The sequence below is a fragment of the Lactuca serriola genome, chromosome 5 (genome assembly GCF_051521515.1).
Source record: "Lactuca serriola cultivar US96UC23 chromosome 5, Lser_US96UC23_V15, whole genome shotgun sequence".
NCBI classification, from domain to species: Eukaryota; Viridiplantae; Streptophyta; class Magnoliopsida; order Asterales; family Asteraceae; genus Lactuca; species Lactuca serriola.
The window spans coordinates 172,405,422-172,426,589 of NC_136412.1; the positions used below are offsets into that span (position 1 = coordinate 172,405,422).

The following is a 21,168-nucleotide window of genomic DNA, read 5'->3' on the forward strand; positions in this document are numbered from 1 at the left end:
ATAAATGTAACAAAATATTTAAAACCCAATTTTGAATAGACTCTACTAGGACCCCATACATCAGTGTGTACAAGGGAAAACAGAGACTCGACACGATTATTGACACGTTTAGGAAAGACACCACGAGTGTGTTTTCCCAATTGACATGACTCACACTCTAAGGACTCCAATGATGACAAACTTGGCATAATCTTCTTTGTCACACCCCCAAACCAAGGATGGCGGAAACGTCTGGGGGTGGAGGACTGCATGTATAGTATCACAACAACGAGTATAATAGTGCTCAAAGTAAAAACAACCAACATAAATATAATTGAAACAGTTACACCATAGTATGAGTTTAAATGTTTCTAAATCAATTACATTATGTTGACAAAAAATGAAATTTTTAACGCCTAAGCGTTCCATCCTCAAAGTCACTGATTTCCTGTTTTACTGATTCCCTGAGAATACAAGCAGTTTTAAAAAAAATGTCAACAATTGAGTGGGTGAGTTCATAAGAGTTTTATTTGATAAAGATGACATTTTCCTTGAAAAAGCGAATGTGTATGATTCCAGAAAATCCAATATTTTCTTTATAAAATGTGTAAGGAAAGCTCTTATGTTATGCAATAATGTACCCTAGAAAGACCCATAGATTTCCTCTATAATCACCTAGTGTATATGAGTTATATAAAATTTAAGTTAAATAAACCGTCGAATATAATGGGTCTGCCCTAGGTCCGCAACCAAACAAGGAACAGGAAGTAAGGCGGGCCCACCCATTCTAAGTCGATCGCAACTAAATTCTTATATAACTCTGATATATACACTTAGCAATTATAACCGGAAACTAACAAATTCTAGATGGATTGTAGTTCTAATATCATAAAACCATTTTGTGTAAACCTAATACTTTGTAATGTACCCCTTTAGTTTATGAGAACCCGGTACTTTGTATTTGTACCCCTTTGTATAGACCCGGTACTTTGTATTTGTACCCCTTCTATATGAAAACCCGGTACTTTGTATTTGTACCCCCTTGTATAGACCCGGTACTTTGTATTTGTACCCCTTTGTATAGACCCGGTACTTTATATTTGTACCCCCTCTATATGAAAACCCGGTACTTTGTATTTATACCCCCTTGTATAGACCCGATACTTTGTATTTGTAGCCCTCTGTATAGACCTGGTACTTTGTATTTCTACCCTTTCTATATGAAAACCTGGTACTTTGTATTTGTACCCCCTTATATAGACCCGGTACTTTGTATTTGTACCCCTTTTATATGAAATGAAAACCTTTCGTAATGAGTTTGAAATGTAATTGTAACATAAACTATACCTATTATAGTCTATCATAACGTTTGTAATGCATATGCAACCTAACTATACCTATTATAGTTTAGCATATTTGTTTGTGGTGTATAATCTTATTTGTAGAGGTAGTAACCCCTTGTATATGATTCGTACCTTTAGACTAGGGTAAATTATATGTACTATCAACAACATGTGTATATATATATAATAACACACACCATGCTCAACAAGCTACAAGGTGAAAATGAAATTGTTAAACATTTTTCTAGTTTTAACCTTGTTGTTCCTGCTCTTACAAAAATCATAGAAAAATCATTTGAAGTCGAAATCAGAATCCATAAATTCTGAGAGCTTATAAAATGTGTCTATTTTATTCATAATTTTTATCATGATTTTTAGTAGTCACACCCCGAAACCCAAGGCGGAAACGTTCCGGGGCAGAGGTGACTTCATGTTGAGTATCATAACCAATGCACATAGTAAGTAAAGTAAACAACCATTACATTACATATGAAAATTTACATTTGTTTGAAAGCAAGTGTTACAAGTGTTATACATATGTATATATGATCAAAAGTAAAGACGTGTCTTCTACGTACTCCGTCTTCGCCAAAAGGATCGTTGGGTACCTGTCTAATGCGGACCTGAGAATACAAGCAGTTTGAAAATCAACATAAAGGTGGTGAGCTCATAAGCGGTTTTGTTTTCTGAAAAATGAACAAATTTCCTTTTGGTTTCTGAAAAAGTTACGAATCCAAGAAAATCCCATATTTTCTTATAAGTAAAGTTTAGTTATCCATTCGTTACACAAGTTTGGTTAAGAACAGTTCAGTTATCCCAGGAAAAACCCTTATTTTCCTGAAAGTTTGGTTACTGCAAAAGTTACGTTCTGAAAACCCGGTTATCCTTGTAAAGTGCATTAGTTTTAACATGTATATAAAACTAATAAGAAAGTAACAAAGTATTCATAAATCTAGATTGTGAGTTCTATAACCATACTAAAGACTAGATAAGGCTCATAGCTGGGCCCATATCACATTATGACTTTTGTCACCCTTGAACCTTTCGGTTCGGCTGTAGCTAGCAGCTAGGTGTGGGATAGTCAATCCCGTATAGATCTATACACTCAAGTCACATTCTCCCTCCAGGAGATTCTGGTTACAGGGGTAGTCCTACACTCTCGTAACGCGCGGGAGTGTTACCAAGGACGTGTCTCCAATCATAAGATTAATGAATTTAAAAAGTAGTCCTTCACTCTCGAATCTAAGGGGAGTGTATTAAGGACGTGTCCTTCACTCTCGAATCTAAGGGGAGTGTTACCAAGGACGTTCAAGTTCTAAGTCTCAAGTTCAAAGTTCTAAGGTTAATGCTTTTAACTGTTATAATGTGGAAAACCATTTGTGAAATATAAAATATAACATTTTATAATGTTTTTCACAAATAACATGATAACAAGTTCTGCAAGTTCAAACGATTGTCTGTTACGATTTCCAGTGTTAAAAGCATATGAATTATGAAATATAACGCATAAAATGATAAGTTTTGAGTACAAGAATTCCTTGTACTTTTCTTGTATTCCCCCCTGAAAACATTGAAAACACGGAAAAAGTGTAGGGGTATGAACTCACCAGACGAGAAAACATGTGGGTTTGGACGTTAAGTGTCAGTTCAGGGCTTGATAACGCGCGAGGTTCCTATGTAAAATGAAATGATATTCAATTGTATCTAATTAGACTTTAAATCATTAATTAGATATGATTATACACTCCAAGACGCGAACACACTTCAAATCAAGTGTTTGGAGTGACTCGGGTGACATCTACGGACGTATGGGGCTTAGATAATGAGTTTGCTCTTAAAGAGTAAACTCCTTAGGGAGTTTTCGGCCCTAAGACCAAGTCCACATGAGTTCACGGCCGTGAACTCATGGTTGATGGGTTTTATAGTGCTCAACGGTCAAACAACACTAGGGAAATGTTGTTAGGATTAAATCTAAGGCATAGGAATGGATTAAACCACCAAAGGGATTATCAAATGGAGTTTACGGCTGTAAACTAGGAGTTTACGGCCGTAAGATCCTATACATCCATTCCTTTCATGATTTGGTGGCCCTAGATCAATCACATGTGATTTAAACTTGTTTTACAAGCCTTGGAATGGATTTATGGCATCATTTGGCTAATGTATAGGAGTTTACGGACCAGGAACCTATCCTGGGGGGTTTACGGCCGTAAGATCCTATGGGGAGTAGTTTTCATCATGTTTAAGGCCCCTAAATCGATTGTGGTTGCTTCTAGACTTTAATCCAAGGCTTAGGAGGTGTTTAAATGGCATTTTAACACCTTAAAAGGAGTTTACTGCCCATGATATGGAGTTTACGGCCCAAGCATGTTCTTGGGAAGTAAACTCATGTTTACTCCCTAAATGTTGAGTTCAAGGTGTTCCAAGTCCAATTCATTAAGTCCTTAAGTCATTTCTAAGCTCCATATGTGATTTGAGAGGGTTTTTGGGCTCCAAAACCCAACTTATAAGTGTTTACGGACCATGAGTGTTCCAGGGCCGTAAACTCATGATAATGGCCCTAATTCATAGTTTGAACTCGGATTTGGAAGCTGAAAAGGTTCTACTACAAGTTAGGATGGTTACCTTGATGATATGAAGCTTGAATTTGATGATTTTGGACCAAGATTTGAGTTATAGAGAGAGAGTGAAAAAGCTTCAAATGGAAGCCTTTTGTGCTTTAAATATGAATCAAGTTTGGGACACGGTGGAATTCTACCCGATACCAACGTTAGACGAGGCTTTTGGTCACACCCGATTAAGTTGTCGTAACCCGATATGGCCGAAACTAAAAATTTAAGAATTATTAATTTGGGGTGTTATCATGAGTTCCTAATGTGTTTAGACACCCATTAAGTCATAATAGAAGTCTCAAAATTAATGACTTAATTTAATAACGTAAACGGAAATAATTCGAAAACGACGAGTTTTTATTAACGGAATGGGTTACAATGACGGAACGAACTTCGGGTTGTCACATTAGTGACCTTTAACTTGTGTAAAAATGTCCAACTTCACAGACTGGTCCGAAGTGGTTTTTTGAAATGATAGGTTGTTTTTTTTTAAATCACCATAAACTATAGAAAAATCATGTGGAGATGTGCAAGTAGTCATTTTAAAGGTATAAACTTGAACTATTTGCACCTAATACAGTTTTGAAAACTAAAATGTTTAAGTTGACCAAAACAGTCCGTGAATGGAGTTAAACTTTTCTAATGAAAGCTGATGAATGAGTTTAGTTGTGTTCTTGGTGTTTTAACTTGTATTCCCCCCCCCCCCCTTAAAACTTAAGAAAAACATGAAAAGATAGGGTTATGAACTCACCTTGAGTGATTTCAATAGATGGATGATGAAAAAAAAAGTGTTCAACTCAAGAACACTTAAAAGATTGCTAGAAGATTCGAAGTCTCTAGCACAAATATGATGAAGTTTGCGTAAGGAACCTATGATTTGAGTAGAAAGGAGTGAAATAATCATATGGAGGATGATAATACTTACCAAAAGTAGAAGAAAAGCTTAGAGAATAGCCTTGAATCTCGAAATTTAGAGAGAGAAAGTGAGAGAGAATGAAGTTTGTTCTTTGGTGGAGAATGAGAGAAGAGTGAGGAGAGATAAGAGTTTTCTAGACCTTGACCAAGAGTATGGCTGGAATTATGGTAGGAAAAGGACAATGATTGACTAGGTATGGTGGAATAGTGACTGGGGATGGTCAAGGAGTGGGTATGGGAGGTTGCTTATGTTACACACTAAGGTAAAGTCAACACTCCACCTCAAATATTCACCCACTAGATTTTATTCTTAAATAAATATTTCCAAAAAAATGTGCTTAGATTATGGAAATATGGGGCCTTATATGTCAAAATATAAGTTTGGGTGAAAATCCCGCGTTAAAATCACGAAAAACGGGCTTAAAACGCTAAAAATATTTAAAACCGGGCAAAAATTGTCAATTTCCGAAATTCTAGGCCGAAGGTTCGGTCCCAACTCTTAGAACCGAAAGTAGATGGGGGAACCGAGAGTAGGGTTCGGTCATTGAAGAGGAACCGAGAGAAGACAAGGAAGAACCGAAGGTGCGAAGAAGGGGAGGGAGCAGTAGGCGAGGCTCGGTCTCGGTTGCTCAGCAAGGTTCGGCTTCGGTTGCTCAGCGAGGTTCGGCCTCTGCTGCTTCTCGATTCCAGGAGGAGGCTCGGTTCAGGAGGGGGTTCGGCTCCTAGGAGGGTTCGGCTCTTAAGAGCTGTTTTTCGCGTAGACTTCCGTTTTCGAGTTGTTTTCGTCAAATTCGAAGGTCAGGATGCCCCGAGTGATTATAAGAAGTTGAGAGAGATTTTGAGGGAGATTTGGGAGATATTACACACACTTGGAGAGATTTCTCATACAGAGAGAGATTTGGGAGAGATTTCATATACTTGGAGAGATTTCACATACTTGGAGAGATTTCACATACTTGGAGAGATTTGGGAGAGATCTCACATCCTATTTCTCATGTAGAGAGAGATTTAAGAGAGATAGAGTGAGAGAGACCGGGAGAGACTTAGTTTGTGGCCTTTACGAGTGTTTAATTTCGAAAGGCAAGGTTTGTACACCCCGTTTAGCCTTGTTTAAGGATCTTACACACTCCCGATGAGTATGCAATAGTGTTTTATCGCTTTGGTTCATTACTTACCACAATTTTATGTTAATGAAATCTAGATACACGAACTTTCCAAATGATGATTTCTCATTAGAATAGCGAGTTGTACATAAATTTCATAATGTAAACCCTAGTATATAAGGGTTAGTTGAGTTGACCGGTTTGACTTGTTGACTTTGTTTGACTTTGACTTGACCAGAATTTGACAGTTGTCACATTCTTTAACTTGGACAAGGAAGGATGGCCATATAGGTGATGTAGATAAGTTGGGGACACTGTACTGGCTGCAATGGAAGGACGAGATCCACCCATATATAGTGACCTTGTGACTCATGCCCTTCGCCAATCATCCGTTCTGTGCTCAGGTCCTGTAGAAAAACAGAGTTAGGAGTAAAGGTTACTGAGCATTTTTTAGTGATGCGATGATAGTAAATTGAAAGGGCTTTTAGGAACATATAAAACTGAATCCAAGGACAATGAAGAGATAGGTTGTGCTTTGCCTATTCCATTGACAGTAGTCTTATTGCCATCAACAATAGTAATCGGCAGTAAAGGATTAGAACAAGATAATTGAGAAAAAAAAATGTTTGTTACCACAGAGATGATTGGTAGCACCCGAATCAACAATCCAATGGCTACTAGATTGGCCTTGAGTAGAAAAGGCCGAGGGAGTTCCAGTGTGGATAGTTGCAATAAAGGTTGAATGTTGAGCTGCTTGAATCTCAGAAATGCTTCATAACCGGATAAAGACATATTGACTGTCTGAGTTGATGAAGCAGCATGTATGGATCCAACAGTAGATTGATTGGTCTGAATTGATGGAGCAGCTGGTCGTCCATGTTTCTTCCAACACTTGTCCTCTGTGTGACCAAGTTGATGGCAAAACTCACATGATGGGCGCTTGCCATTATTTCCTTTCTTTGAACCCGAGGCAAAGACAGAAGAAGTTGGAGTTAGACTAGGATTGACCATGAAAGCAGAGGGAGTTGGCTCTTGTTTTGTTGTATGTGTACCGATCATGTTCAGTAGTCTACGAAAAGTATCCTTCATGGTGGGTACAATAGAGCTAGTAAGAATTTGATGCCTAACAGATTCAAATTATTGTTTGAGGCCTGAGAGAGCAGCTACCATGAAGAATTTGTCTCGTTGTGCAGTCTGCGCAGCAGGTGAGTTTACAAATGGCATAAGAGCCTCAAACTCTTGCATCAGGGCACAAACATGTCCTAGATATGACTCTATACCGCCATCTTGCTTTAAACTTTGGATATTGTGAACAACAGTGTACAAATATTGTATGTCATTTGTATAACATTCAGATGCTTCAGTCCAGACATCGTAACATGTTTCGAATGGTCGAAACAATAGTAAGTTACAGAGTTGAGCATCAATTTGTTCCCATTTAGCACGATCTACTACGATATCTGTCACACGCTTTGTTAAATGATCACTTTGACCCTGACCTTTGAACCACATCTTGACTGAGGCTGCCCATGACAGATAATTAGCAGACCTAGTTAATTTTTCCGATGTAATTGACTGATTACCAGTGAAGATAAAAGACTGAGTAGTAGTAGGGGGAGGATTAACAACGTCTCCCATGGTTGATTGTGTGGATTTGATAGGGTTAAATAGACAGAGGCCGAATGTACTAGGGATCGATCAACAACAAGGAGGGCTTAGGAGATTGATACACGAAGTAGAGATGTAGTAATTGATAAAAAAATTGAAGAAAGCAGCGGATTAGGGTTTCACTCGCTCTGATACCATGTGAAATCAGAGAGTGAAAAATCAAAGAGAGAGATTAGAGAACTCGTTTTCTCATTCCTTCAACTAAAAATGATTGTGTATACAATGATAAATATATACGCATAACCTATACTAGGTAAATATCTATTTACACTTGTAGTCCCTCAACTATACAATTCTAACAGTTACAATACTTGTTGCTTAAGAACATTTTAAACACATTCGACATACCTTAAATGCATAGATAAATCCTTGTAGAGTATATGTGTGTCTACTACCGATTCTTGGTGCATCGGGGTTCAAATGCTCCTCGATCTTGTCAAACATAACACGTAGCTGTTTGTAAGTGAAATCCCATATCACTCTACCCTATGGGTACCTATGTCAACAATTACACATAATAAGTATATGTATGATTTGATATATATTATGTGTAAAAAAACTATATACTTGTTGAACTTCTCCAAATTAGAGACATGTGTCATACGTTCATCAGTAACCGGCTGTCGAGGGTATTTCACCGCGTCTGCATCACTTAATTGATGAAGTAAGTTATTGAACACATTGATAAGGTCAACCACTCTCACCGAATGTGAAAAAGGCACAAATGGGAACACATGTTGTTTGAACTCTCCAAAACCAGAACTTGGGGAGGGGAATACTCCCTGAACCACAAACCGGTAACCAAGCAGAATGCCTTCCTGTCAAAGAAAACTCGGTAATCGCCAACCGGAAATAGAAGCTCTTGTAGATCAAGTGGATCAAAAGTAGTAAATTTCTTGCACATAAGATAGTGACAAGTTAAATGGTGACATTCTACACCCATTGTCATGTTCACGTAATCACCAAAACATGATTGCCTAAAACAAGACCCCACAAACTGGTTGGTTATTTAAACGAGCCATTATTTCACGCCCAAGTTCAGGCCTGCATGTTGTAGTAACAACCACTTCGTATGTTCTATCGTGTTACAATCAAAAGAAAATTTAATTAGACATTTTTGTATGTATGTTCCAGAGGACATTACTGAATACTCAATTCCGGAACAGAATTTCGGAACAAAATTCCGAAACACAACTCCAGAAATAAATTCCGGAATGTTCATCGCATTCCGAAGGACTTCATATTATTCTGGACATGTTTTTTGGATTCCAGACTATTGAAAATGACGTTTTTTGGTGAGAATTTTTGATGTAACATACGTATATTCCTACATTTAAACTTATTATTGTCTTCAAACCAAAAATTTCAAGGAAAAATAATACTACCTATGTAACTGCATAGATTATACAGGTTTTAATGTATAATCTAGATTAAAGGCATATAATTATAAACACAATGGAAACTTACATATAAAAATGCATCTCATCACCGCTATCAAAAAACATTTTGAGTTTTAGGGTTGCTCGGAATGCTTCGTAGGATAATCCGAAATGGGTATTCCGAAATGACATACTTCAAAATGAAGGGAAATACGAAACGGCTAAAATATATATATATATATATATATATATATATATATATATATATATATATATATATATATATATATATATATATATATATATATATATATATATATATATGGTGTACCATATTTCTAGGTTAGATCCGTTACCCATAAATGCTTCGAATACAAAATCGGGTTCGGAATGACCTATTGTAGACCAAATGGTCATTAAAAAAAATACTTTTTATTAAAATAAGATTAAAAAGTTGTTAGTTTATTCAATTTCCCTTTAATTATTTTTGTTAAGTACTGCCTATGAATAAGTGTTTACCAAGCATATATCCTAAAGTCATGAACTACCTCTTGTTCGATTTCTAACGAGGTGGGGGTATCGGAGAGTACCAGTAGTAGCAGTAAAGCAGAAGATTAAGGGCAAACCAAATCAAAATCAAAATGGAGAAGATGAGCCAGGCTATGGAGAAGGTCAGGATGCTCGTCGGAATCGAAGTCGAAGATAATCAACAAGCCGATGAAGAGTCGTCTTTCGCATTCATGGATGACTTCAATCGCAACTGTACTTTGTCCACTAAACAGGTCACTGTTTTTCTTCTGAATATATATTTCTTTCGTGCTTAGGTCGCCCGTTGTTCGTTTCACATGCATTTGCATTGCCGAATTTCCCAATTAGGGATTCATAGAAATCAAATTTAGGTATTCAAGATCGGAAAATGCTACATGAAGTAATTCGGCTTCATGAAAATGTAGATCTGTGGTGGCTAGTTGTATTTGTTGCGTATTTGACTCTCATTTCTGCAAATCGCCATAATATTTTGATAGCTATGTTGAACTATACACGAAAATATAATGGTAAAATGATTTTCTAAAAGCAAAACATTAGGTCGAACGGAGATATCAGATGTAGTTTCATGTTCTAAGTGGGTGTTGATTTTGTATGCAAAATGTTTGGGATTTAACCTTCACATACAATATAAGACCTGCTAATTCATTCAGATCATATTGATTAAGTAACTATCTATACTTGGAAATATTAGTGGTCATATAGGTAGCGATATCAGATAGTAGAGGCTTTGAAAGAGTTCATGGAGGTTTGAGGTATGGAGATTAGAATCAAGAAAGAGAAGAAATCTTGACTTTTGAAGGAGCTTGTGGTTTATTGGTTGTAAATGCTTCCTTTAAGGAACAATTCTCTCCTAATAACATTTAGTAAAGTTCAAAACTCAAAACTCTAGTCAGATGGACCTTGTGCTTGATAGGAAAAGAGATAAGAGTGTCATATATAAATGATAAATCATAAATTCTCCACTGGGGTCTCTATAAGTAACACAAGAAAACAGATACTTGTTTATGTCAACTATTTGTTTGGTTTTGAACATTGGATCTTTCAAAATTAATGGAAAACACCCACAGTTTGTATCATTATTATTTTCAATTCTTGTATATGAATTTCTTAGATTCTGCTGAATTGGAGTGTAATATTTTAGTTATCTTTGATTTTCTGTTTTACTTCTTATACCTTGTGTAATGTTTAGTATTATTGTTAGCTTTTAAGTTCCTTAAATACTGACTTGCTTTCTCTCTCTCTTTCTGAACAGAGACTTTATGGTTTTGCCATATGCTTGGTTGCTGGTTTGACTTGTACACTTATGGTAAGCTTTAAAGTCAATATGTTTGATATAGCATCCTACTTTCACAAAAAAAAAATTATGTTCATCTTTATTGGAGATTGACAGATTGTCAAACGTACTTTCATTTATTTGTTTATTTTAGCATCCTACTTTTAAATTGAGTAACTACAACTATACAAGTACAATCTTGTAATAAATTAAAATTTGAAAGTACAATGTTATAATTGGTTAGATTTTTCAAATTATAATGTCTTAATAAGAAAAATAATTGGAAATTACAGTTCTTTAAATAGGAAATGAAAGTAGGTTAAATAAATGAAAGTATGTTGCTATTTCTTGCATTTATCCCTATTTTCTTTTAAGGTTTTACTTTTGGTTCATTTTCGCACGTTATGTTGCTAACTTTAATGTTTTATTATTATTATTATTTTTTTTGCAGTCAATGCTAGTTTTCTTTAATCCCATAAAGTTTGGCATAGCATTCACCTTTGGAAATCTGCTTTCACTTGGCAGGTTTGTATTAAAATCATATGCAATAATGCATCATGTTTAAATTAATTTCATATCCTTTAAATTAGTTTCTCTTCCCATTCATTTTCAAGAGTAAATTACACTTTTGGTCCCTATGCATATTTATATTGCCAAAAAAAATTATTTCTCCTTTTATTTTCTATGTCCTTAATTAGCAAACATTACTAATTTATTCTAAAGCACCTTTTTTTAAATAACTGCATCTAATAAGCTCAAATATTACAACGATAATTTATACCTAAATAAGATAAATATACAACACCAAAATGTTTATATATGCTAATGTATTTTATTGTATGACAGCACAGGGTTCTTAATAGGCCCTAAACGGCAAGTCAACATGATGCTTGACCCTGTACGAATTTACGCAACTGCCCTCTATATTGCAAGTATACTACTTGCCTTGTTATGTGCTCTCTATGTAAGTTACTTTTCCATTTTTGCCCTTGAACAATTATATCTCCCAAACAATCTTATCCCATTTCCCACTGATTACAGGTTCATAACAAGCTATTGACACTGATTGCAATCATCTTAGAGTTTGGTGCTCTCATTTGGTATGTCATAAATTTTATTTTTCTTTTTTATTGTTATTAAAAAGTCAGTGTCAAAATTTAATTTGTTTGTTTATTTTTCCATATGATGAAACAGGTATAGCATGAGCTATATTCCTTTTGCTCGGGCGATGGTCTCAAAAATCATGGTTGCTTGTTTTGATACTGAATTTTGAGTGAAAAGACTTAAATACCCCTCTTGTTTGTATATGAGAATACGGATTGGAGATTGCGGAATATACTATTAATCAGACATTGTAACAATTAACAAATGCACTTTTTTTTACCTTCTGTTCTTCAATTTGAGAGTCTTTGTCCATTTATAGTTCCAAAATTTCCATGGGGTTTGTTGTTGACCAGGGTTTGACCTGACACGAAGCTTTTTCGACATGACTGGACAAGTTTTGTAGGGTTATATTCGACGACGAGGATACAAAGGGCATTTATGTCTTTTTACACAAACAAGAGATCGAGAGACCAAGTCCTCAGCCCAACTTTTTAGGCGAGAAAAAAATTGCAGTTTTTGTCCTATTGTCATCAGACCTAGTTTCAATCCAATTACATGTCAAACACAGTATAATTTGCCATCTTCATGTTTGGAGAAGGAAACAAATGGATCCTAAGTAGGAATGGGGTTATGGGGACAAATTACTTTCCTTTGATACAAAGAAATAAAAAACAATGAAAGACATTTGTGGTCCATAAAGAATTAACTTCTTCTATGGTTGCATCAACAAGACTTTTTTAGTAGTTTTTTTTGGAAAAAGGTGTGCAATTATGAGAATAAAATACACATGTGGAGTTAATGGGCCAAAAAGTGCTTTGTGGTTGTGGTTGGTTATGGTTAAGTCAATCAAGTAAAGATTAATTAACATTGGGAATTGGGGTACAACTTTTTTTGGGAATTGGGGTACAACTGGGAATGGATTTAGTGGGCATGATAATGATTTATGCTTTCAGTTTTTGAACCTTTTGTACACATTTGATTGGCCATCTTTATATGACACCCACATGTATATGTCGCTGACATCTTTGAACATGGGTGGTGTTCATGGGAGTTTTAAATTTTCAACGGATGAAACACTCGATAGATTTTAAATAGTACAATGGCAAACTTTTTTTTTTGTTTATTATAAATTGTTTTTTCATTTTCTATAATAACCGTCTACTTTTAAATTTATGGGTTATTCACTACATTAATATACATATTTAACGGACAACACATGTATGAACGTTAACATTTGGGTTGTTTGCGCTTTTGGCACAATTGTTTCTTTCATTGTAGTAGTATATGAGAGACATGCAGTGGCGTAGCTAGTAGCTACTCATGCATAAGGTAGATCCTAGGACCTTTTTTTTTTTTCCTTAAGATTATCCTCATAACCCAATCCAACTCAATTATATACTAAAAAAATATTATTTTTCTTATTAAAAATTTAAAATATACAACCTAATCATACCAAAATTTTATCCCTCATTACCAATCCAACCTAACCCAAATTTCATCTATAAAATTATATCAATATTAATCTCATTTTGTAGAGAAAATTAAATTATGTATTTTGGTATATTTTATTTTATTTTTTAATAAAGACAAACTATATTTATTTCAAATTTACTTTTAGTTTATAAAAGTTAATATAATCCCTCCTTGAATAGTTGACACATGGACAATGAAAAATGTAAAAAGATGGTGAGCTGAGTTCATGGGCATGCAGATCGTACGGGGTTGTTATCTCATTTTTTATTTTATTTTTAATTTTTAATTTTTTATTTTATTTTTAATTTTTTATTGGTGAGCTATAGCTTTGGCTAACCTACCAGGGTAGTCTAATACAACAAGTAAATATAAAAATAATAAAATAATAAGAAACTATTTTATTTTTGTCAAAAGACCTATCGTTTCATATTTTTTTCAATTTCATTTATATAAAGAACCACATAGTTTTTGATTCTAGATTTGTCACTGCAGACATGTTGCAATATGGTGGGAATATATATATATATATATATATATATATATATATATATATATATATATATATATATATATATATATATATATATATATGAATGTCCCTGCTTTAATATGAAATTTACAAATATGGTCCCTATGTTTCATACATTATAGAAAGGTCTCTATCTAATTGTAAACTTATAGAAATGGTCCCTATAACTTTGTAAAATGCCACTATCATCCCCACGACTTTGAACTTTGTAAGTTTTGCTATAACACATCTGTTTTTGGCTTCTTTTTTAAATAAATAAATAAATAAAATATAAAAAATATAAAAAAATAAAAAAAAAAACATCTAGGGTTGAAGCCTGTGATCACCTCATATTATATATTTATATACATATTTAAATTACAACACGGTTATGAATAGTGATGTTTGCTTTCTTTCGTTTTGATCACAGATGTTTGCCTCGTTATCAGTTTTGGTCCTGAATGGTATACACTCCGTGGTTCTCTTACATAAATGGTCCCTGGATTTTGTTGAACTTGGCATGTGGTCCTTATATGGGTTTTGCTATTATCCATCCCTATTTATTTAGTTGGTTAGCTTGCACCTTTGCCATAAATTAGATAAATGATCCCTGCATTTTACTGAATTAATAAGAAATCGTCCGCTTTTGATTTTTGATTTTTTTTTTTATTTTTTAGTTTTTGTTGTTTTAAATGAACCAATTTTTGGGTTAAAAAAAATTTGGGCGAAGTCAGGTGGTGATCATTTAATAGATATTAGAAAATAACCCACTTCTCTGAATATTTTGTAAATGACCGTAAAGTTGGAAGTGCTGGAATCTCCAAACTCAGATAATTTTTTTGAACTACTTTTCAATGTTAGTTGAGTTTGAAAATATACTACTGGAAATCTGAAAACTCGTATGAGAATTTTGATTTATCCCCATCAATCTAAGCTTGTTTCTGAAGAACGTTCATTTGAATAGAGTGGATGACAGGATGAGCGATGAATTAAGATATCTTGTCATGTGAATTTGGTTATCAAACATTCCGCCTCTTTTGAGTTCTTTTTTTTGTTTGTTTAATCTACCTGTTTTCAATTTGTTGAAGATCATCTCTTTCTCTGATGAAATTGTCGGCATGTCCTCCTTCAACCTCTACATCGATGTCCTTTCACAGCAGCCTGAAGAAATATATGAAGAAAAAAGCTCTGTAAGAAATGAAGAAAGAGTTGAAGATTTACATGTCATTCCATGATTAGAAGACGTTTGAGCGGTTGAAGAGGTATCCATTTTGAAAGAGTTTGAAAACAAGTTTCGTTAAAGGAGTTCAAAATTCGCAAAATTTTAGTCTTTGTTGTCATCTGACATTTGCTAAAAGTAGGAGTATTTTGTAGTATACAATTACAAAATGTGGTCATATTGGTAAATAACCAATTATTTATTATCAAGACAACATTGAACATACTAAAAAAAATCTACCCACTACATCACTATGTAACATGCTCTACCTATTTGTATCAATCATCCCATTCCACACATAAACCGAAAACCATATGATAACTACTTTCTGTACACATGGATACAAAAACTTTTATATAAAGTCGTTTAATTTACTCAGATCCACCATCATCACTAGTATACAAAATATCAACAATGCATATATATCATACAATACACATGCATGCATACATCAACACATTTTTCAAATTCATTGAGAAGAAGTCTGAGTTGCCCGGTTTTCTTGCCTCGGGGCATCCGCATACGTTTGTCCTTGTCCTTGTCCTTGATCTCTCATATCTCTAAACATCGAGAGAAACGAATTCAAACTCTCAGAAGACGCGCCTCCCAAGATCCACAACAGCATCGAACTGAACGAATTCATTGTTCCCGGGTTTCCACCACCGTCCGCCACCGGAATTGGTGGTTGGGTTTCTTGATTTTCTGGCGGCGGTGGTTGGGTTGCGGGGTTTTCCGGCGGTCCGTTTGTTTGAATTGGCGGTGGAGTGGGTTGACCGCCTCGTGGTGGATTTGGTGTTATGTTTCTTAATGGGTTTAATCGGGTGATGTGGAGAGTTGAGGCGAGGATTGTGGAGGAGGTGATGTGGAAGTCTGGTTGTTGTTGGAATTGTGATCGTCTGTTTTGCATAAATCTTTGTAAAGCTGGAACCTATGAAATAAGGGTTAAATGCAAGAAATAGCAATTGATTTTTTTTTTTTAAATAATATCAATATGTTCTCACTTCAAATCGGTTCCAGAAGTAGAGGATGAGGTGTTGCATGAATGCAGCAGTTGTTGAAAGGGCCAAATAGGAAAATCCTGAAAATTTCATTTTACAATGTTATAAAAAATAAAGAAAATGTAAAAAGATTTAGATTTGACAAGTAGTAATAAAAAGGACGAACCATGGGTATAGGAGAAGAAATAGATATGAAACACCAGAAAATACAACAAAAAGAAGCGTGGAAAGAACTTCATTGATATTGGCGTACGAACACTGCAAAATAAAAAATAAAAAAAAGTTATATAATATAAATCAAACATTTTCAAAGTAGAATGCTGTAAAAGAAAGAAATGGAAGTAGGATGCAAAAGACGTGAATGCCCTCGTCCTCGTCATCAAAAATTAACCTGATAAGAGTGAAGAGTTCACAAAGCCAGACAAGAATCAACACCATGAAAGCCAAAAGCTGGTCATCATAAAACTCAAAAAGAAAAAACAAGATCCCAATCATTATCTGCATATACACAAACACAAAATGGAAAGTAATCCATGTTAGATTTTATATCAAAAAATGTTTTTAAAAAAATATATATATTATATACAAAACTTACAGGCACAAAAACTAGAGATTCAATCACATGAACAAAAATCAACTGAAAAGTCGGGAGACGATGTCGCGCATGGTGTTGGAGCTGCACTATAAACAGAGAAAAACATAAACAAATTACATTAAATAAATTATCTTTTTGTTTGGTTAATTATATTTAAAAATTTAAGAATAAATAAAAGTTAGAAGAACAAACCTGTGAACTTGAGCATGCGAGTTTGTGTCTCTCTTAAAGTAAATGAAACTGACATTGTTGTGGTGAAGAACACAAAGAGTGACATCATAAGCACACCACACTTGGTAGCAAAATAGTCTGCAGCAGGATATAGGGCCAAATTAGAAGGGTAGTCTTGTCTTTTTCTCTTTTGTAATCACAAATCAGTAGTTCAAGATTCAAAGTGGGTTTTTGTTGGTTGGTGATTAAAGGGCAAAAGTGGCAAACCTCCAAATCTGGCTGACCCTTCTGGTTGCTCATGTGCATATGTAAGATTGTAGAATTCTTTTGTCTGGTAATTATACAAGTAGCCTGCATCAGATTTTTCAAAAACATTTTTTAAAATAAAGGGCAAATTGCACCCAATGAATATAATTGTTACTTATTAATTCAAGTAAAAAAAAAATTATACCTTGACCCGGAGAATTCAGTAAACTGTTCATCAAAATAGTGTCATATCCTACAAGTCTATTTATCAGAAGCTGCTGCCACCTGGAAAAATATGAGATATGAAAATAACAAATTATAAATGTACTTTGCTTTATTTGTGTATTATAGCATCCTACTATCTTTACTCTCTATTCCAGCATCAAACTTTCAGGCTTTTCATATTAGGGCACTGTGTCATGAAAATTTTATCTAATATAACATTCTACTTTCATTTTTTTTTTTTTTTAATACAAATAGGGGGTGTTTGGTTTTGTGTTTTAAAAATGACTTATTGATAATAAGCTAAATTGAGTGTTTGGGACTGAAAATAGCTTTACAAAATGACTTTTCCCCACCTCCAATAAGAAGTTTTCAAGAAGCCACTCCCTTTTAACTTCTTGAAACTCCTTATGACTTTTTGAAGATAAAAGATCATAATACCCTTAATGAACCTCACACTCTCTTTTCCTTCCCTTCTCTCTTTTCCTCCCCTTTTTGGTCATTTTACATCTATAAGTAGTTTAAAAAAAAGTGCTTATAAGTAACTTATAGCTTTTCGCCACCATATAAGCTAATTAATTTTTAAAAGAATTCATTTTGCTACCACATAAGCTAACAAGAACTCTTATCAAAAAGTGTTTTTTTGTATTGAAATACAAAACCAAACACCCCCATAATACTTTGAAAAACCTACTCAATTATAGCAGTGAAAATTGTTTTATATTTGATTATTTGGATAACATTGTGATATATTGGTAAATTTTTCAAAGTGCAATGATGTAATAGGAAAGAGTTAATGTAAGATACTATATTACAATAAACAAATAAATGAAAGCACATTGCTATTTCTTGAATTTACAAAACTTAGAGATGAAATTGAAAAGTACCTGTTCCCAAAGCAGGAGTCCCTGGCTGAAATGCTAATGTTGACAGTTCGGATGTTATGTTGAGCTTTGGCTTTTTCAGGCAGCAGAAAGTAACCCTACAAAAACAATCTCTCAAGACTTTATATTGAGTTGGAATTTGGAAAAAGATACTCATTTTCCAGAAGAGGAGATATATTAATTAATTACTAAGCTGGTGTTTTGTATGATGGATTCTCATAGGAATGGAATGGTTAATTCCACTGGAATGAAATTAGTTTTGTTTTGGCTGATGGAATGGAGTAGACCATTCTTGAAGGAATATACTTCCTACCATTTTGTTAATTTTCATTCATTACCCATCATGGGGTGTTGTTTTTCATTCCATCATGGAGTGGAATGAGAAATTTTCATTCATTACTCTGTCTATTCCATTCCATCCAACCAAATAGACCCTAAATATTTTTATCTCTAAACAATTAACGGATGAACAAATAAGAACACGAAAGAAAAGGAACAATCTATGAGGCCTCTCTTACCTTTTCCATTGTATACAGATAAGTTGGTTCAAATGCGTTGCTTCTTGTTTCAAGCCACTGCACTAAATCATCAAAAATACTTGCAATGTGAATGAAACAAATAGCTCTAAAACTAATTCTTTTCCATTTATCTTCTAACATGTGCTTTGTAACTTCAAATATCACATGATGTATAAATGCATACAACAACTTTGACTTCCTAGAAGGCACAAAGAAAAGTCAAAAGCATATAAGTAGATGGTTTACCTGCCAATGAATTAAGCTTGTCCAGATGAAGTATACGAAGATATTTATAGATATCAATATGTAAATGGATCCCAGCAATGTCCTGCATTTTCTTTTTAAGTTCAAAATTAGCAGATAGAAGAAAGAAAATCTTCCTACCCCTTTTTAAGTTTCACTCACCCATATACTTCCCAGAATTCGAGTCGAATGTCTCCAAAAAAACGATAACCTTCCATGCCATTTCCTAAGAACACGAAATATTGCAGCTTTAAGTGATTCTTTAGCTGACATAAGGAATCTGCTACGAGACTCATCTTTCTTAGGTTTCCGGAAGGTATCTTCAACATTTTCAGTGTTAGTAGAAGTCTCAGATTGTGATTCAAGAAGTTCATTATCAGATTTCCAGAATTTTAGAGGCGATTTCCCACTCCTGCTGCTTGAACTAACCCATGTTGACCAAAACTGTGCATCCTCAAAGTTTGATTTGTCAACATTTTGCTCTGCAACTTTCAGATCATTACTTTCAGTTTCTTTGTCAACAACATTCTTTGAATCATACCCAGATTCACTTTGTGACCATAAGCCAGCACTGGTAATCTGCACAAACAAGGAGAAGAGAACAACATTCGATGGTTTATATGGAGCAGGATTCTGTGTAAAGATATAAACAACTTTGAAACATGATATCTTCTAATATTGCTAATGTAAACCTTAATTTGGATAAGTTGGGCTTCAGTAGTTGCAACTCCAGTAAGTTCACTTGAGCACCCAGGCTACACAACATGGAATCCAGTTAGAAGAACGGACAAAAAATTATATAAAGCAAGCAATTTTTTAGAAAATATAAGAGTGTTGTAAAATCAGATAATTCTTTGATTGGAGCTAATGATATTTAGGTATTTTTACATTTAGCCCAATAAGCAATTTTACTTACCAGACTCTGCATATCATAATCATAATCACAATTAATCTTTGCTAAACACTCAAACTACATACCCAAACACCTCCTAAGTGATCTTTCCATAATTAAAGTGTACTTATGTTATCTCTCTGACTCTCTCCAACTGAAATAGTATAACATAATTGACACACCTTCACTAACCTAAATTGGGAATAGACTCAACGAAAGTGCAGTTACTCTTAGCAAACACCCTTGTTTTCGGATAACAGGCTAACAATTCATGTCCATCGGATTCAACCATATGACCTCTTCAGTAAAAGTAGAGCGTCCGAAATTGGAAAGTGCAACTAAAGTAACACAATCGATATGACTCGGAAATTGAAGAAATTACATGAAACTAAACTCAAATACGAAATGTTTGAAAAGGACAAGAGAACACAGAGTATAGTTTAATCGAATACCTGTTGGACGTAATTGGCATGCATAACAACCAGAATACAGAAGAGAGTGATGGCTATGAAGAGATATATGTACTCGAGAGAAGCTCGTATTCTTGGTGTGAGGACATGTGAGAATCGTTCTTGAACCCTGATGAAAGTCTGCTCAGGATCCATGGGAGTGATGGATGGATCGATTGAACCCTAGCGGTTGAAGTTGGAGCTGAAGGTGGATGTCTTACATCGAAAGGGAAACCACTGCCGTGAAAACTCGAAGCTCGATCACATCCATATTCAGAAGAAGAAAGAGAGAATCGAACGGGAAATGTATAAATGGAATAATAGATGGATGGGGACACAAATTAAAATACCTTTTCTTGTTGTTTGCGCCTCCGAGATAGACCATTTGGATTTGCATCAACGCCCGGAGTCTATCAAACCATTTCTTGTTATTTTTTGAATTTGATATTTCATAAGATAAAATACATTTATGTTTTATTAGGATAAAATACAAAAAGACCATTGTATTTTGTTAATGTTTTATTAGAATAAATTATAAAAAGACCATTATATTTTGTTTCATTATTATTTTGTTTCACTATTATTTTGTTTCTATCGATATTTTAGAACTTAGATGTATTTCGGTATATGACATTACATTCAATTTAACGTACTATTTAGAGTATAAAAACTAAAGAGGTCTAATTATTGTATGCATCTTCATTATTATCTTTCTAACTTCAACTCATCATAAGTTATTCGGCTTATAGATGCAAAATGAAAAATGATGAAAACTAATTAAGTGAAATTTGTCTATGTTGATATGGAGTTAAAGATAAGCGGTAG

General features: G+C 34.3%; 2 protein-coding genes across 3 annotated transcripts; one reads left to right on the forward strand and one right to left on the reverse strand.

Annotated features, from left to right (window-relative positions):
- Window positions 1-9,498: 9,498 nt before the first annotated feature.
- LOC145053279 (Got1/Sft2-like vescicle transport protein family) lies at window positions 9,499-12,219 on the forward strand. The gene is made up of 6 exons (XM_079001293.1): window positions 9,499-9,781; window positions 10,801-10,854; window positions 11,273-11,346; window positions 11,668-11,785; window positions 11,863-11,921; window positions 12,016-12,219. Exons 1-6 carry the CDS (start codon window positions 9,641-9,643, stop codon window positions 12,092-12,094), a joined length of 525 nt encoding a protein of 174 aa, XP_078857419.1. The 5' UTR covers window positions 9,499-9,640; the 3' UTR covers window positions 12,095-12,219.
- Window positions 12,220-15,309: 3,090 nt separating this feature from the next.
- LOC145053280 (S3 self-incompatibility locus-linked pollen protein) lies at window positions 15,310-20,680 on the reverse strand. Of its 2 annotated transcripts, none has more exons than XM_079001295.1 (14): window positions 20,347-20,680; window positions 19,695-19,757; window positions 19,165-19,581; window positions 19,006-19,096; window positions 18,760-18,821; window positions 18,245-18,339; window positions 17,341-17,420; window positions 17,157-17,240; window positions 16,911-17,027; window positions 16,719-16,804; window positions 16,515-16,621; window positions 16,290-16,381; window positions 16,127-16,203; window positions 15,310-16,053 (listed from the first exon to the last, which is right to left on the reverse strand). In XM_079001295.1, the coding sequence occupies exons 1-14, from the start codon at window positions 20,497-20,499 to the stop codon at window positions 15,595-15,597; spliced, it is 1,983 nt and encodes a 660-aa protein (XP_078857421.1). In that variant the 5' UTR covers window positions 20,500-20,680; the 3' UTR covers window positions 15,310-15,594. The 2 variants fall into 2 exon arrangements, with proteins under 2 accessions (XP_078857421.1, XP_078857422.1); XM_079001296.1 differs by having other exon boundaries at window positions 19,006-19,087; window positions 20,347-20,678.
- Window positions 20,681-21,168: the final 488 nt, after the last annotated feature.

What these genes read in the sequence shown, in the direction of transcription:
- LOC145053279 (XM_079001293.1), top strand. Translation starts at nt 9,641, where the DNA reads ATGGAGAAGATGAGCCAGGCTATGGAGAAGGTCAGGATGCTCGTCGGA. An exon ending in CCTTGTTATGTGCTCTCTAT is followed by an intron (nt 11,786 to 11,862) that starts GTAAGTTACTTT and finishes CACTGATTACAG; the next exon opens with GTTCATAACAAGCTATTGAC. An exon ending in GAGTTTGGTGCTCTCATTTG is followed by an intron (nt 11,922 to 12,015) that starts GTATGTCATAAA and finishes ATGATGAAACAG; the next exon opens with GTATAGCATGAGCTATATTC.
- LOC145053280 (XM_079001295.1), bottom strand. Translation starts at nt 20,499, where the DNA reads ATGGATCCTGAGCAGACTTTCATCAGGGTTCAAGAACGATTCTCACAT. An exon ending in ATCTGTATACAATGGAAAAG is followed by an intron (nt 18,340 to 18,759) that starts GTAAGAGAGGCC and finishes TTGTTTTTGTAG; the next exon opens with GGTTACTTTCTGCTGCCTGA. An exon ending in ACTTCTGGAACCGATTTGAA is followed by an intron (nt 16,054 to 16,126) that starts GTGAGAACATAT and finishes CTTATTTCATAG; the next exon opens with GTTCCAGCTTTACAAAGATT.